Source organism: Agelaius phoeniceus, chromosome 38 (genome assembly GCF_051311805.1).
Source record: "Agelaius phoeniceus isolate bAgePho1 chromosome 38, bAgePho1.hap1, whole genome shotgun sequence".
In the NCBI taxonomy this organism is placed as follows: domain Eukaryota; kingdom Metazoa; phylum Chordata; class Aves; order Passeriformes; family Icteridae; genus Agelaius; species Agelaius phoeniceus.
The window spans coordinates 1,142,655-1,158,663 of NC_135304.1; the positions used below are offsets into that span (position 1 = coordinate 1,142,655).

The 16,009-nt window shown below is 59.6% G+C and overlaps 2 protein-coding genes across 2 annotated transcripts in view; both read left to right on the forward strand.

The window, feature by feature from the left end:
- LOC129134587 (uncharacterized) overlaps positions 1–10,098 on the forward strand; it is a 14,016-nt gene extending 3,918 nt beyond the window's left edge. Inside the window, exons 2-8 of the mRNA XM_077172436.1 lie at positions 303–408; positions 1,073–1,229; positions 4,162–4,348; positions 4,971–5,015; positions 5,726–5,874; positions 8,604–8,705; positions 9,797–10,098. Coding sequence (XP_077028551.1) covers positions 303–408; positions 1,073–1,229; positions 4,162–4,348; positions 4,971–5,015; positions 5,726–5,874; positions 8,604–8,705; positions 9,797–9,976 — 926 coding nt within the window. The 3' untranslated portion in view covers positions 9,977–10,098. The remainder of the gene's footprint in view (positions 1–302; positions 409–1,072; positions 1,230–4,161; positions 4,349–4,970; positions 5,016–5,725; positions 5,875–8,603; positions 8,706–9,796) is intronic.
- A 2,851-nt stretch (positions 10,099–12,949) lies between these two features.
- On the forward strand, positions 12,950–15,964 carry EBP (EBP cholestenol delta-isomerase). The gene is made up of 5 exons (XM_054654259.2): positions 12,950–13,240; positions 13,453–13,781; positions 14,267–14,303; positions 14,385–14,515; positions 15,190–15,964. The coding sequence occupies exons 2-5, from the start codon at positions 13,466–13,468 to the stop codon at positions 15,396–15,398; spliced, it is 693 nt and encodes a 230-aa protein (XP_054510234.2). The 5' UTR covers positions 12,950–13,240; positions 13,453–13,465; the 3' UTR covers positions 15,399–15,964.
- The last annotated feature ends 45 nt before the right edge of the window (positions 15,965–16,009 follow it).

Sequence of the window (16,009 nt, forward strand, 5' to 3'; positions counted from 1 at the left end):
TCCCCAAACCCCCTCAGGACCCCCTAAACTCCCCCAGGACCCCCCCAAACCCCCTCAGGACCCCCTAAACTCCCCCAGGACCCCCTAAACTCCCCCAGGACTCCCCAAACCCCTCAGGACCCCCTAAAGTCCCCCAGGACCCCCTAAAACCCCTCAGGTCCCCTCCCCAAGTACCCCCAGGACCCTCCCCAAATGCCCCCAGGACCCCCCCAAACCCCTCCAGGAAACCCAAAACCCCCCCAGGACCCCTCCCCAAATACCCCCAGCCCCCCCAAACCCTTCAACGCCTCCTCCCCCCCCAGGAGCTGACGGGGCAGTTGCCCCCGAGTACCCCCTGGAACCCGGAGAGAGACCCCAGCCCCCCCCCGGCGCCGCTCCGGGGCCCCCCCGCGGGGACCCCCCCCCGAGGTGGGTCTGGGGACATTTGGGGACATTTGGGGACATTGGGGTTTGGGGGGGGTTTGGGGGAGGCTGAAATGTCCCTTTTGGGGGGAGGGGGGGGAAGTGTCACCATTTGAAATTCCCCCTGGGTGTCCCCATGATGTCCCTGTGGTGTCCCCGTGATGGTCATTGGTGGCCCCTGTGTGCCCTCATGGTGTCCCTCCCCATGGTGTCCCCGCTCCCGTGTGTCCCCATGGTGGCCCCTGGACCCCTCATGGTGGCCCCCATATCCCAGGTGTCCCCATGATGTCCCTGTGGTGTCCCCATGGTGGTCTTTGGTGGCCCCTGTGTGCCCCCATGGTGGTCCCAGGTTGGTCCCTGGTGGCCCCTGGATCCCCCATGGTGGCCACCACTTCCTGGGTGTCCCCATGATGTCCCTGTGGTGTCCCCATGGTGGTCTTTGGTGGCCCCTGTGTGTCCCCATGGTGGCCCCATGGATCCCCCGTGGTGGCCACCACTTCCTGGGTGTCCCCTGTGTGTCCCCATGGTGGCCCCAGGTTGGTCCCTGGATGTCCCCATGGTGGCCCCATGGATCCCCCATGGTGGCCACCACTTCCTGGGTGTCCCCATGATGTCCCAGTGGTGTCCCCAGGGTGGTCCCTGCTGTCCCCTGGGTGTCCCATGCTCCGAGTGGCCCCCATGGTGTCCCCTGTCCCCACCATGGTGTCCCCCACTCCCGTGATGTCCCCACGGTGTCCCCGCAGTGGCCCCTGTACCCCGACGGTGGCTCCCGTCCCCCCGTGTGTCACAGGGGCACCCCCACGTCCTGCGGGTCCCCACACGTTCTGGTATGTCCCCATGTCCCCACGGTGTCCCCACGGTGTCCCCCCCTGGTGTCCCCTGGGCCCCACGGTGTCCCCATACCCTGTGGTGTCCCCTTGGTGTCCCCTTGGTGTCCCCTGGTCCCAATGGTGTTCCCATAATGTCCCCCCGTGGTGTCCCCTTGGTGTCCCTCTGGTGTCCCTGGGCCCCCTGGTGTCCCTGTGTTGTCTCCTTGCTGTCTCCACAATGTCCCCGTGGTGTCCCCACCCTGTCCTTATTTCCCCCTTCCCCCATTCCCAAATTCCCATTTTTTGTATTTTTCCCACCATTCCCATTTTCCCACATTCCGTTTCTCCCAGGTACAGAAGAAGCTGCTGGAGAGCACCCGGCCCTTCCCCATTTCCCTGGTTTTCCTCATTTTGCCCTCATTTTTTCTCATTTTTCCTCATTTTCCCCACATTTCTCCCTGTTTTCCCTGCCCAGGTATGCCGGGCATGGCTGGAGGTGCAGGCCCCAGTGCAGGCCCAGGCCCTGAAGGTCGCCTGGTCCTCTCCCATTTCCCCATTTTTCCCACATTTCTCCACATTTATTCCCATTTTCCCCACATTTATTCCCATTTTCCCCACATTTATTCCCATTTTCCCCACGTTTATTACCATTTTTCCCACATTTCTCCCCTCAGATGTGCCAAGCATGGCAGGAGGCACAGGCCCAGGCTCCAGAGGCTGCCCAGCTCTTTCCTATTCCTCCATTTTTCCCCATTTTCCTGCACATTTCTCCCCATTTTTGACCCATTTTCCTCTCATTTCCCCCATTTTCTCCCATTTCCCTGCCCAGGTGTCCCACACGCGGCCGGAGGCGCAGGCCCAGGCCCAGGTATGGGCCCCAGCCTAGGCCGCTAGGCCCTGAATGCCACCAGGCCCATTCCTGTTTCTCCATTTTCCACACATTTCCCCCCATTTTCCCCCTATTTTTCCCCCATTTGTCCCCATTTTCCCCAGATTTCCCCCTCAGGTGTTGCATGTGCGGCAGGAGGTGCAGGCCCAGGTGCAGGCCCAGGCCTAGGCCGCTAGGCCCTGAATGCTGCTGGGCCATTCCTGTTCCTCCATTTTCCACACATTTCCCCTCATTTTTCCCCCATTTGTCCTCATTTTCCACACATTTCTCCCCATTTTCCCCATTTGTCCCCATTTTCCCCACATTTTCCCCTCAGGTGTCGCATGCGCGGCAGGAGGCGCTGGTGCAGGCCCAGGCCCAGGCCCCAGCCTAGGCCGCTAGGCCTGAAGGCCACACGGCCCTTTCCTGTTCCTCCATTTTCGCCACATTTCTCCCCATTTTTCCCCATTTTCACCTCGTTTTCCCCTCATTTCTCCCCCATTTTCCCCCATTTCCCCTCAGGTGTCCGGGCACGTCATGAGGCACAGGCCCAGGTGCAGGCCCAGGCCTAGGCCGCTATGCCCTGAATGCCGCACAGCCCTTTCCTGTTCCTCCATTTTCACCTCATTTCCCCCCATTTTTCCCCCATTTGTCCCCATTTTCCCCACATTTCCCCCCTTTTTCTCCTCAGATGTCCCGTGCGCTGCACGGCGGGAGGCGCTGGTGGCAGGCCCAGGCCCAGGCCTAGGCCGCTATGCCCTGAAGGCCTCACGGCCCTTTCCTGTTCCTCCATTTTCACCTCATTTCTCCCCATTTTTCCCCATTTTCACCTCATTTTCCCCTCATTTCTCCCCATTTTTCCCCATTTTCACCTCATTTTCCCTTCATTTCTCCCCATTTTTCCCCCATTTCTCCTCAGGGCTCCTGGGCACGTCATGAGGCACAGGCCCAGGTGCAGGCCCAGGCCTAGGCCGCTATGCCCTGAAAGCCGCAGGGCCCTTTCCTGTTCCTCCATTTTCGCTGCATTTCTCCCCATTTTTCCCCATTTTCACCTCATTTCTCCCCATTTTCCCCCTCAGGTGTCCCGGGCACGTCATGAGGCACAGGCCCAGGTGCAGGCCCAGGCCTAGGCCGCTATGCCCTGAAGGCCATACGGCCCTTTCCTGTTCCTCCATTTTCGCCGCATTTATGCCCATTTTCCCCCGTTTTCCCCTCATTTCTCCCCATTTTCCCCCATTTCCCCTCAGGTGTCCCGTCATGGCGGGAGCGCAGGCCCAGGCCCCAGCTTAGGCCGCTAGGCCCTGAAGGCCACACAGCCCTTTACTGTTCCTCCATTTTCACCTCATTTCTCCCCATTTTTCCCCATTTTCACCTCGTTTTCCCCTCATTTCTCCCCATTTTCCCCTCAGGTGTCCCGAGTGCCGGAGTGCGCCGTGAGGCACAGGCCCAGGTGCAGGCCCAGGCCTAGGCGCTATGCCCTGAAGGCCGCACGGCCCTTTCCTGTTCCTCCATTTTCACCTCATTTCTCCCCATTTTTCCCCATTTTCACCTCATTTCTCCCCATTTTCCCCCTCAGGTGTCCCGGGCACGTCATGAGGCACAGGCCCAGGTGCAGGCCCAGGCCTAGGCCGCTATGCCCTGAAGGCCATACGGCCCTTTCCTGTTCCTCCATTTTCGCCGCATTTATGCCCATTTTCCCCCGTTTTCCCCTCATTTCTCCCCATTTTCCCCCATTTCCCCTCAGGTGTCCCGTCATGGCGGGAGGCGCAGGCCCAGGCCCCAGCTTAGGCCGCTAGGCCCTGAAGGCCACACAGCCCTTTACTGTTCCTCCATTTTCATCTCATTTCTCCTCATTTTTCCCCATTTTCACCTCGTTTTCCCCTCATTTCTCCCCATTTTCCCCTCAGGTGTCCCGAGTGCCGGAGTGCGGAGTGCGCCGTGAGGCACAGGCCCAGGTGCAGGCCCAGGCCTAGGCCGTTATGCCCTGAAGGCCTCACGGCCCTTTCCTGTTCCTCCATTTTCGCCGCATTTCTCCCCATTTTTCCCCATTTTCACCTCATTTCTCCCCATTTTCCCCCTCAGGTGTCCCGGGCACGGCGTGAGGCGCAGGCCCAGGTGCAGGTGCAGGCGCAGGTGCTGGAGGCCGCGCGGCGCCTGGCGGCCGTGCCGGGGCTCCCTCCCGAGCAGCGGCGGCGCCGGCAGCGCCTCCAGGCCGAGGCTGCGCAGAGGCTGCGGCAGCTGCGGGCCCAGCTCGGCACCCCCGGGCACGGTCAGGGGGAAAAGGGACTGGGGGGGGATTGGGGAATTGGGGTACAGGGGGATTTGGGGAGGATTTGGGGGGTCAGGGAGGGATTGGGGGGCTGGGGGAATTGGGGGGCTGGGGGGGATTTGGGGTACAGGAGGGCGGGGAGAAGAAGGAATTGGGGGTCTTAGAGGGGGAATTGGGGGGGAATTGGGGTGTGGAGGGGTTGGGGGGAGTGGAATTGGGGGACTGGGGAGGTTTTGAGGAATTAGGGGGTCAGGGGATCAGGGGCCAAAGGGGAATTGGGGGGACAGAAGGGGGGATTGGGGGGGTTTGGGGGGCTGGGAGGAAAAGGGGTCTGGGGGATTTGGGGATTCTTGGAGGCCTGGGGGGAAAAAAAGGGTCTGGGGGTTTTTGGGGCACTGAAGGGAAAAGGGGTCTGGGGGCTCTTGGGGGTTTTGGGGCACTGGGGATTTTGGGAGGTCTGAGGGGGGTCGGGATTTTTTGAGGGGTCTGGGGTTTTTTTGGGGGGTCTGGGGGGGGGGGGGGGGGGGGGGGGGGGTGGGGGGGGGGTTTTTTGGGGGGTCTGGAGGGGCAGGTTTGGGGTTTGGGGGGGGTCTCCTCAGCTCTGACACATCCCCCCCCCCAGATGAGAACGGGTCCCTGGGTGACCTCCCTGCGCTGGAGAATGGTGAGGGGGAAATGGGGGGTACCTGGGGGGGTCACCTGGGCACCTGGGGGGGGCTACCTGGATACCTGGGGGGGTCACCTGAGTATTTGGGGGGGTCACCTGGGCACCTTTGTGACTCTGGGGGGGTCACCTGGACACCTGGGGGGAGCCACATGAGCCCTTGGGAGGCTGCGGGGACACCTGGGGGGGCACCTGGGCACCTGTGTGACCCTGGGGGGGTCACCTGAGTATTTGGGGGGGCACCTGAGCACCTGGGGGAGGCCACCTGAGCACCTGAGGGGTACCTGAGCACCTGTGTGACCCTGGGGGGGGTCACCTGGACACCAGGGGGGGGTCACCTGAGTATTTGGGGGGGCACCTGAGCACCTGGGGGAGGTCACCTGAGCACTTGGGGGGGGCTACCTGGACAGCTGGGGGGGTCACCTGAGTACCTGAGGGGGTCACCTGAGTATTTGGGGGGGCTACCTGGACACCTGGGGGGGTCACCTGAGTATTTGGGGGGGTCACCTGGGCATTTGGGGGGGCTACCTGGATACCTGGGGGGTCACCTGGGCACCTGTGTGACCCTGGGGGGGGGTACTTGGACACCTGGTGGGGCCACCTGGGTGACCTTTGGGGGCTACCTGGACACCTGGGGGGGATCACCTGGACCCGCCCCCCCCCTCCCCAAATCCTCACCCCCCCCCCCCCTCCCCCGGTGTCTCCACAGGTGCCCCCGCCCCCCCCCAAGCCCCCCCCGGTTGGGCCCGGCCGCCCCTCCCCCCCCCCGGGGGGGCTCGGGCAGCCCCGAGCGCCGGCCCTCCCCCCCCTGGAGCCCCGAGGGCCCCCCCGGGCGCCGCAGCTCGCTGGCCACGCCCGCCAGGTGTGTACCCAAAAAACGCCATTTTTACCCCAAAAACCCCTCTCTTAACCCCCCCAAAATCCCCTTTTTCACACACACAAAAAAATCTCCTTTGAACCCCCCCCAAAAAATCCCGTTTTCCACCCAAAATCGGCATTTTTCCCCCCCCAAACTCCCTTATTTCTTCCCCAAAAATCTCAGGGTTTTTTCCCCAAAATCCTGATTTTTTTCCCACAATCCCCATTTTTCCCCAAAAATCTCTTTTTTCCCCCAAAAAAATTCCCCATTTTCCCCTCAAAATCCCGATTTTTCCACCCAAAACCCTGGGGTTTTTTTATCCCCAAATCCCCGTTTTTCCCCTCCAAACTCCTTGATTTCTTCCCCAAAAATCCCAGGTTTTTTCCCCAAAATCCTGATTTTTTCCCCAAATCCCTATTTTTCCCTTCAAACTCCCCAATTTTCCCAAAATCGTGGTTTTTCCCCCCCAAAATCCTGGGTCTTTTCCCCAAATCCTGATTTTTCTGAAAATCCCCAAACCCCCTAATTTTTTTCCCCAAACCCCCTTTCTTTTCCAAAAAAAACCCCGTTTTTTCCCCCAAAATCCCCCTTTCCCCAAAAAAAAAAAATCCATTTTTCCCTCGAACTCCCTGATTTTTCCCCCAAAAATCTCTTTTTTCCCCCAAAAAAATTCCCTATTTTCCCTCAAAATCCCAGGGTTTTTTTCCCCAAATCCCTGTTTCCTCCCCCTCCAAACTCCCCGATTCCCCGCCAAAAATCCTGGTTTTTTTTCCCAAAATCCCGAATTTTCTCCCCCCAAATCCCCATTTTCCCCCCAAACTCCCCAATTTCCCCCTAAAATCTCTTTCCCCCCAAAAAAATTCCCCATTTTCCCTTCAAAACCCCGATTTTTCCACCCAAAATCCCGGGTTTTTTTTTTCCCGAAATCCTCGATTTTTCCCCCATCGAACTCCCTGATTCCCCCCCAAAAATCCCGGGGTTTTTTTTCCCCAAAATCCCGATTTTTCCCCCCAAACTCCCCAATTTCCTCCTAAAATCTCTTTTCCCCCAAAAAAATTCCCCATTTTCCCGTCAAAACCCCGATTTTTCCCCTCAAAATCCCGTTTTTTTTTTTTTCCCGAAATCCTCGATTTTTCCCCCCTCGAACTCCCTGATTCCCCCCCAAAAATCCCGGGTTTTTTTCCCCAAAATTCCGGGGTTTTTTTTCCCCAAAATCCTGATTTTTTCCCCCCAAACTCCCCAATTTCCCCCTAAAATCTCTTTCCCCCCCAAAAAATTCCCCATTTTTCCCTCAAAACCCCGATTTTTCCACCCAAAATCCCGGGGTTTTTTTTTCCGAAATCCTCGATTTTTCCCCCCTCGAACTCCCTGATTCCCCCCCCAAAAATCCCGGGTTTTTTTCTCCCAAAATCCCGATTTTTCCCCCCCCAACTCCCCAATTTCCCCCAAAAATCTCTTTCCCCCAAAAAAAATTCCCCATTTTTCCCTCAAAACCCCGATTTTTCCACCCAAAATCCCGGGTTTTTTTTTCCCGAAATCCTCGATTTTCCCCCCTCGAACTCCCTGATTCCCCCCCCAAAAATCCCAGGGTTTCTTTCCCCAAAATCCTGATTTTTTTCCCCAAATCCCCATTTTTCCCCCCAAAATCCCCAGTTTCCCCCAAAAATCTCTTTTCCCCAAAAAAAATTCCCCATTTTCCCCTCAAAACCCCGATTTTTCCACCCAAAACCCTGGGGGTTTTTTATCCCCAAATCCCCGTTTTTTCCCCCCCAAACTCCTTGATTTCTTCCCCCAAAAATCCCAGGTTTTTTCTCCAAAATCCTGATTTTTTCCCCAAATCCCCATTTTTCCCTTCAAACTCCCCAATTTTCCCAAAATCATGGTTTTTCCCCTCAAAATCCTGGGTTTTTTCCCCCAAATCCCTGATTTTTCTGAAAATCCCCAAACCCCCTAATTTTTTCCCCAAACCCCCTTTCTTTTCCAAAAAAACCCCCGTTTTTTCCCCCAAAATCCCCCTTTCCCCAAAAAAAAATCCATTTTCCCCTCGAACTCCCCAATTTTTCCCCAAAAATCTCTTTTTTCCCCCAAAAAATTCCCCATTTTCCCCTCAAAATCCCAGGTTTTTTTCCCCAAATCCCTGTTTCCCCCCCGCCAAACTCCCTGATTTCCCCCCTAAAAATCCCGGGTTTTTTTCCCCAAAATCCCGAATTTTCCCCCCCAAATCCCCATTTTTCCCCCCAAACTCCTCAATTTCCCCCTAAAATCTCTTTCCCCCCAAAAAAATTCCCCATTTTTCCCTCAAAACCCCGATTTTTCCACCCAAAATCCCGGTTTTTTTTTTCCCGAAATCCTCGATTTTCCCCCCTCAAACTCCCTGATTCCCCCCCAAAAATCCCGGGTTTTTTTCCCCAAAATCCTGATTTTTTCCCTAAATCCCCATTTCCCCCCAAACTCCCCAATTTCCTCCTAAAATCTCTTTTCCCCCAAAAAAATTCCCCATTTTCCCCTCAAAATCCGATTTTTTTCCGCCCAAAATCCCGGTTTTTTTTTCCCCAAATCCCCGTTTTCCTGCCCCAAACTCCCGGATTCCCCCCCAAAAATCCCGTTTTTTTCCCCCAAAATCCCGGGGTTTTTTCCCCAAAATCCTGATTTTTTTCCCCCAAATCCCCATTTTTCCCCCCAAACTCGCCGATTTTCCCAAAATCCCGGTTTTTTGCCCCGTTTTTCCTCAGCCCGGCGCGGACCCTGCCCCGCAGCGCCTCCAGCCTCGAGGGCCGCAGCGTCCCCGCCACGCCCGTGCTGGGCCGGAGCCCCCGCGGGACCCCGCGGGAACGGTGAGGAACGGGAAAATGGGGGAAAAAACGGGGATTTTGGGAAAAAAAAAGGGGATTCTGGGAAAAAAAAAGGGGATTTTGGGGGGGAAAATAGGGGATTTTTGGGGGGAAAAATGGGGGATTTTGGGGGGGGAATAGGGGGATTTTGGGGGGGAAAGAATCGGGGATTTTGGGGAGAAAATCGGGGATTTTGAGGGAAAAAAATCGGGGATTTTGAGGGAAAAAAATCAGGGATTTTGGGGAAAATGGGGATTCTGGGAAAAACGGGGATTTTGGGGGGAAAAATAGGGGATTTTGGGGGGGCGGAAATCGGGGATTTTGAGGGAAAAATATCGGGGATTTTGGGGGAAAAAAAAGGATTTTTTTGGGGGAAAAAAAGGGGATTTTTGGGGGGGGAAATAGGGCATTTTGGGGGGAAAATAATCGGGGATTTTGGGGAAAAAAAGAGGGATTTTTTGGGAAAAAAATCGGGGATTTTGGGGAATAAAAAGGAGATTTTTTGGGGGAAAAAATCCCGGATTTTTGGGGGAAAATAATCGGGGATTTTGGGGGGAAAAAGGGGGGATTTTTTTGGGGAAAAATCTGTGATTTTGGGGGGAAAAAAGGGGGATTTTTTGGGGGGAAAAAATAGGGGATTTTGGGGGGAAAATTGGGGATTTTGGGGGGGAAAAAAGGGGATTTTTGGGGGGAAAAATCGGGGATTTTTGGGGAAAAATTGGGGATTTTGGGGGAAAAATCGGGGATTTTGGGGAAAAAAGGGGGATTTTGGGGGGGAAATAGGGGATTTTGGGGGGGGAAAAATTGGGGATTTTGAGGGGAAAATCAGGGATTTTGGGGAAAATTGGAAGTGTTTTGGGGAAAAGAAGTAGGGTTTTTGAGAAATAAGGGGATTTTGAGGGAAAATTGGGGAGTTTAGGGAAAAATTGTTGGTTTTTTTTTTTTTTTTGAGTGGGGGGGAAATGGATTTTTTCGGGTGGGGCGAAAAACTTTTTAAAAACTTTTTTTTTAGTGGGAAATTTTTGAATTTTTTTTTTATATATAATTAATTAATTATATTAATTAAAATTTTCTTTATTTTTCTCCCTCTCCAGCCCCGAAGCCCCCGGGGTTTGCCCCCCCGGCCCTGGTCCGGCAGCCAAGATTCCCAATTGGGGGGGGGAGGGGGTCCCCACTCTTCCATCCCCCCCCATCCTCCCACCCCCACCCCCACGCCCACCCCCCCCCTCTCGGCGCCCCCCGCACCCGCCGCAGCAACAGCTCCGAGGCTTTGATCGATTGGGGGGGGGGCGGCGGCTCCGAGACCCCCCCGGGGCTGCGCGGTGGCGGAGGAGGAGGAGGAGGAGGAGGGGCGGGGGTCTCGGCGGGCCCGCCCCCCCCCAGCGCCGCCGCCGCCGCCCCCTCCTCATTGGAGCAGCGGCGCAGTCAGAAGTGGCTGGCGCTGGAGGGGCTGCGGGATTGGTACCTGCGCCACACCGGGACCCCCCCCCCGAAACCCTGGCCCTGCCGCCCCCCCCCCGCCCCCAGCACCACCGAGCTGGGCCCCCCCGCGCCGCCGGGACCCCCCCCCGGCCGCCGCCGCCGCCGCCCCCCCCCCAGCCGCGCTGCCGCACTCGCTCAGCTACGCCGGGCCCTGGCGGCCAGGTACGGGGGGGGGAGGGGCGGCCCGCCATGGTGAGGGGGGGGGGAGGGGGGGGGGGGGAGGGGTGGGGGACCCCCCCCAATAATGTGTTGGACCCCCCCCAGTAATGTATTGGACCCCCCCCCAATAATGTATTGGACCCCCCCCCCGCCCCGCCGTGTTGGGTGGTAAACCCCGTGGGTGAATGTGCTCCCTCCGCCCTGCCGCCATTTTGGGGATCCCCCGATGTCTGAATGTGCCCGCCCCCAATTTGGGGATCCCCCTGGGTCCAGGTGTCCCCTCCCATTTGGGACCCCCCAATATCTGAATGTGCCCCCCCAATTTGGGGATCCCTCGATGTCTGAATGTTTCCCCCCCCAATTTGGGGATCCCTCGATGTCTGAATGTTCCCTCTCCCCATATTGGGACCCTCCCCATCATTTTTGGGGACCCCCCCCCTGCCCAGGCCCAGGTCTTCCGTCTGCCCATTGGGCAATATCTGAATGTGCCCCCCCAATTTTGGGGATCCCCCGATGTCTGAATGTTCCCTCTCCCCATATTGGGACCCCCCGATGTCTGAATGTTCCCGCCCCCATTTGGGGATCCCCCTGGGTCCAGGTGTTCCCCTCCCATTTGGGGACCCCCCAATATCTGAATGTGCCCCCCAATTTTGGGAACCCCCCTGGGTTCAGGTGTTCCCCTCCCTTCCCATTTGGGGCCCTCCTCCCATGAATTGGGGACCCCCCAATTTTGGGGATTCCCCAATGTCTGAATGTTCCCTCTCCCCATATTGGGACCCTCCCCCCCACTATTTTTGGGGACCCCCCCTGCCCAGGTCCAGGTCTTCCCTCTGCCCATTGGGGATCCCCCAATATCTGAATGTGCCCCCCCAATTTTGGGGATCCCTCGATGTCTGAATGTGCCCGCCCCCATTTGGGGATCCCCCCTGGGTCCAGGTGTTCCCCTCCCATTTGGGGACCCTCCAATATCTGAATGTTCCCCCCCCCCAATTTGGGAATCCCCCCAATGTCTGAATGTGCCCCCCCAATTTTGGGAACCCCCCTGGGTCCAGGTGTTCCCCTCCCTTCCCATTTGGGGACCTCCTCCCATGAATTGGGGACCCCCCCAATATCTGAATGTGCCCTCCCAATTTTGGGAACCCCCGATGTCCAAATGTTCCCTCTTCTTATTTGGGGACCCCCCCATCATTTTTGGGGACCCCCCCGCCCAGATCCAGATGTCCATCCCCCCCCCCCCCCACCATTTTGGGGGTCTCTCCACCAATGTCTGAATGTGCCCCCCCACCCCATTTTGGGGACCCCCCCCCCCTCCAGGTCCAGGTGTTCCCCTCCCCTCGAAACCCAAAAATTTGGGGTCTCCCCCCCCCAATCCCCACTAAACCCCAAACTTTGAGGTCTCCCCTGCCCCAATTCCCCCCCAATTTTGGGGATTCCCCTCCCATTTTCGGGATCTCTCCCCTCCCCCCCTTTTGGGGCTCCCCCCTTTTTTGGGGTCTGTCCCCCCCCCAGCCCAAATTTTGGGGTCTCTCCTGTCCCAATCCCCCCCCCCCCCCAATTTTGGGGTCTCCTCCCCTTTTTAGGCTCTCTCTCCCCTCCCCCCTCTTTCCCCTCTTTTCTCCATTCTGGGTTCGTTTTTTATTGGGGGGAGGGGTCCCCAAAAATGGGCTGGGGGAGGGGCTGGGCAGAATTTGGGGTGGGGGGGGTCATTTTGGGGGGGCCTAACTCTGCTTTCTCTTCTCTTTTCTCTCCTTTTTCCGTTTCTTTTTCTCCTTTTTTTTTTTTTTTTCTCTTTTTTTCTCTTTTTTTTCCCCAATTTCTCCCTTTCCCCCCCCCCCCCCCCACCCCAAGGGACCCCCCCGGGACCACCCCCCCTCCCCCTCCCCCAGACCCGCAGCCCCCCGGGACCCTCGTGTGACCCCCCCCACCCCCCAAAAAAAAAAACCCTGCCCAAGGGGGGGGGGTCCCCAGCTTCGTTTTGGGGGTGGGGGAGGGGTCCCAACATCCAGGGTGGGGGTGGGGAGGGGGTCCCCAAAATCCCGCCCCTCCCCCCCGCTGCTCCTGGCGAGCGGCTCCTTTTGGGGGGGGGGTCCCTGGGGGTGGGGGGGGGGGTTTGGGGGGGCCCCTGGGGGGGGCAATACAGGACCTGCTGCCAGCGCTGGCTCCGCCTCCTTTTTTTGGGGGGGCATTTCGGTGATTTTGGGGCCACAAAAGCTGAAAAATTTGGGGGGGGGGCTTTGTATGGTTCCTGTGTAATTTGGGGGGGGATCTTGGGCGTCCCTAAATAATTTTGGGGGGGTCCTTGGGGTTCCTAAATAATTTGGGGGGCGTCCTTGGGGTACCTGTAGAATTTTGGGGGAGATTTTTGGGAGCCCTAAGTATTTTGGGGGGATCTTAGGGGACGCTATAGAATTTTGGGGGAGGGTTTATGGGACCCCTAAATAATTTGGGGTGGGGTCTTGGGGGTCCCTACAGAAATTTGGGGGAGGTCCTAAATAATTTGGGGGGATCTTTGTGGCTCCCGTATAATTTTGGGGGGGGGGGGGGTCCATGGGGACACTTTATGGGGGGGTCCCCACAGACCCCCCACTTAGAAGGTTAAGCCACGCCCACTGCTGTGTGGCCACGCCCCTTTGGGCAAACATTAAAATCTCATTACGAGGCCACGCCCCAACGCGAGACCACGCCCCCCCACTCAAAACCGCGCCCCCTGGCCCCACATCTCCCCAGCGGCGGGCTTAGCCAATCAGCGCCCGGCAGAAGCGGGCGGGCCGCGTTCCTATTGGTCGACCTTGAGCCGCCGCGCTCCTATTGGTCGCGGGGGCGGCGTGTAGGCGGGACGAGGTGCGGCGCGCGGCGGCGGCGGGAGCGGGAGCGGGATCGGCGCGTGAGCGGCTGAGGTGAGCGGGGCCGGGAGCGCGCCGGGGCTGGGGCTCACCGCGATCCGCGTACCGGGGGAGCGCCGGTGCCGCCCGGCGCGGGGCCGGGGAGCGCGGGGGAGCCCCGGAGAAGCGCGGGGTGCGCGGCGAGGCGGTGCCGCGGCCGCCGTTCTCCGGTCGGGCCTTGCCGGACCGCGCTCACCGCCGCCCTCCCCTCACGCTCTCCCCCACAGGGGCGCTGTTGCCATGGAGACGAGCGCGCATCCCTATTGGCCGCGCGGGCTGGCGTTGCCGGGTTACGTGGCGGGCGCGCGGCCCGGCTGGCAGTGCGCAGGCGCAGTGGCGGCGGCGGCGGCGGCGCTGTTTGCGCTGGGCTGGGCCCTGGGCGGGACCGGGGGCGGGGCCAAGGGCGGGGCGAAAGGCGTGGCCAAGCGAAGCCCCGCCCGCCGGCTGGTCCTGGGCTGGTTCCTGGTCTGTGCCGGCATCCACGGGGTCCTGGAAGGGTATTTCAGCCTCCGGCACCGGGAGCTGCCCGCCGACACCGGGCTGCTGGCCGACGTCTGTGAGCACCCGCGGGGGCGCTGGGCTGGGCGGGGGGCTTTGGGGAGGGGCCCCGAGGGCAGCAGGGGGAACTGGAGGGGCACTGGGTACATGGGGAGGGGTCCCGAGGGCATCTGTGGGGTCTCTCGGGATGTGGGGAGGGGTCCCGAGGGCAGCAGGGGGCACTGGAGGGGCACTGAGCATGTGGGGAGGGGTCTCAGGGGCATCGGGGGGGAATGGAGGTTGCCTGGATATGTGGGGATGGGTCCCAAGGGCATTTATGGGGTCCTTGAGTACGTGGGGAGGGGTCCCTGGGGCATCTGGTGGGTCCCTGGATATGTGGGGAGGGGTCCCTGGGGCATTTGTGGGGTCCCTGGATATGTGGGGACGGGTCCCTGGGGTACATGGGGGTCCCTGAGCAGGTGGGCAGGGGCACAGCCGAGTGCTGGGGGGTCTCCTGACTCCCCTCCCCCCCACCTCACCCGAAGCCCCCTCCCCAAATTGCAGGGAAGGAATACGCCAAGGCCGACAGCCGCTACATGACGTGAGTTGGGGACACTGGGGACAGTGGAGAGGGGGTGGCCGTGTCCCCAATGTCCCCAGCTGACCCCTCCCCCTCCCGCAGGAGCGATGACTTCACGGTTGCCATGGAGACGGTGACAGCCTGGGCCTGGGGTCCCCTGAGCTTCCTCACCTTCCTCGCCCTCCTGCGGCAGCACCCGGCCCGTTACATCCTGCAGCTCGTGGTGTCCCTGGGTACGTGGCACCTATGTCACCTGTGTCACCATCCCTGTGTCCCCAGTGTCCCTGTGTCACCTCCCCAGTGTCACCTGTGTCACCGGTGTCACCGTCCCCTCTGCCCCAGGCTGTCCCTGTGCCCCATTGACCCATCCCTATCCCCTGACCCATCCCTGTCCCCTGACCTGTCCCTAGCCTGTCCCTGTCACTGTCCCTGACCTGTCCCCAGGCCAGCTGTACAGTGACATCCTGTACTTTGCCCAGGCTGTTCCCATGTCCCCTGTCCCCTGACCCTGTCCCCTGTCCCTAACCCCTGTCCTTGTCCCCTGTGTCCCCAGGCCAGCTGTACAGTGATGTGCTGTCCCTGTCCCCAGGCTGTCCCCATGTCCCCTAATTGTGTCCCTGTCTGTGTCCCCAGGCTGTCCCTAACCCTGTCCCTATCTGTGTGCCCAGGCCAGCTGTATGGTGACCTCTGCTGTCCATGTCCCTGACCTCTCCCTGTCCCCAGGCTGTCCCTAACTGTGTCCCTGACCTCTCCCTGTCCGCAGTCTGTCCCCATGTCCCCTAACTGTGTCCCTGTCCCTGTCCCTGTCCCCAGGCCAGCTGTACAGTGACATCCTGTACTTTGCCACAGCTGTCCCTGTCCCCAGGCTGTCCCTAACTGTGTCCCTCTCTGTCCCCTGTGTCCCCAGGCCAGCTGTACGGTGACATCCTGTACTTTGCCACGGAGGCGCGGGCGGGCTGGGCTCACAGCGACCCCCACCCCTTTTATTTCTGGGGTTACTTCGTGGGGCTCAACGGGCTCTGGGTGCTCGTGCCCATCCTGCTCCTGCTGGACGCCGGCCGGGAGCTGGCCCGGGCCCAGCGCGGCCACGACCGGCCCCGACACAAGGCCCATTGAGGGGGGGGGGGAGAGAGACCCCCAGAGACCCCCCCCTGGGGCTGAGAGACCCCCCCAGGGCTGTGAGACGCCCCCAGGACTGGCCCTGACACGAGGGACATTGGGGGGGTGGGGGGTGGAGAGACCCCCGGGACCCCCCCATGGACTGAGAGAGACCCCTGGGGGTGAGGGACCCTCCCCAGGACAGGCCCTGACACAATTGAGGGGAGGGAGATCCTCAGAGACCCCCCCATGGACTGAGGGACACCCCCAAAACCCCCCCTGGGCTGAGGGAATCCCCCCCCAACCTCAGACCCCCCCCAGACCAAGAGACCCCTGCCCCAAGGGAGGGGTCAGCACTGAGAGGGTCCTGGAGGGGAATTTGGGGACCCCCCAAAAGCTCAGGGAGAGCAGCTGGAGCCCCTCCAGGTTCTCAGCCTCGGTTTTGGGGGTCCCCCCCCTCGTTTTTGGGGGTCTCTCGGCCTCATTTTCGGGGGTACCTCTCTTGTTTTTGGGGTTGTGCCGTGGGAATGTTCCTCGTTCCTGGGGGGGCGGGGATGGATTTTAATAAAAGAGCTGGAAATGGAGCTCAGGTCTGGTTTTTGGGGGGTCCTGGGGGGGTTTTGGGGGGG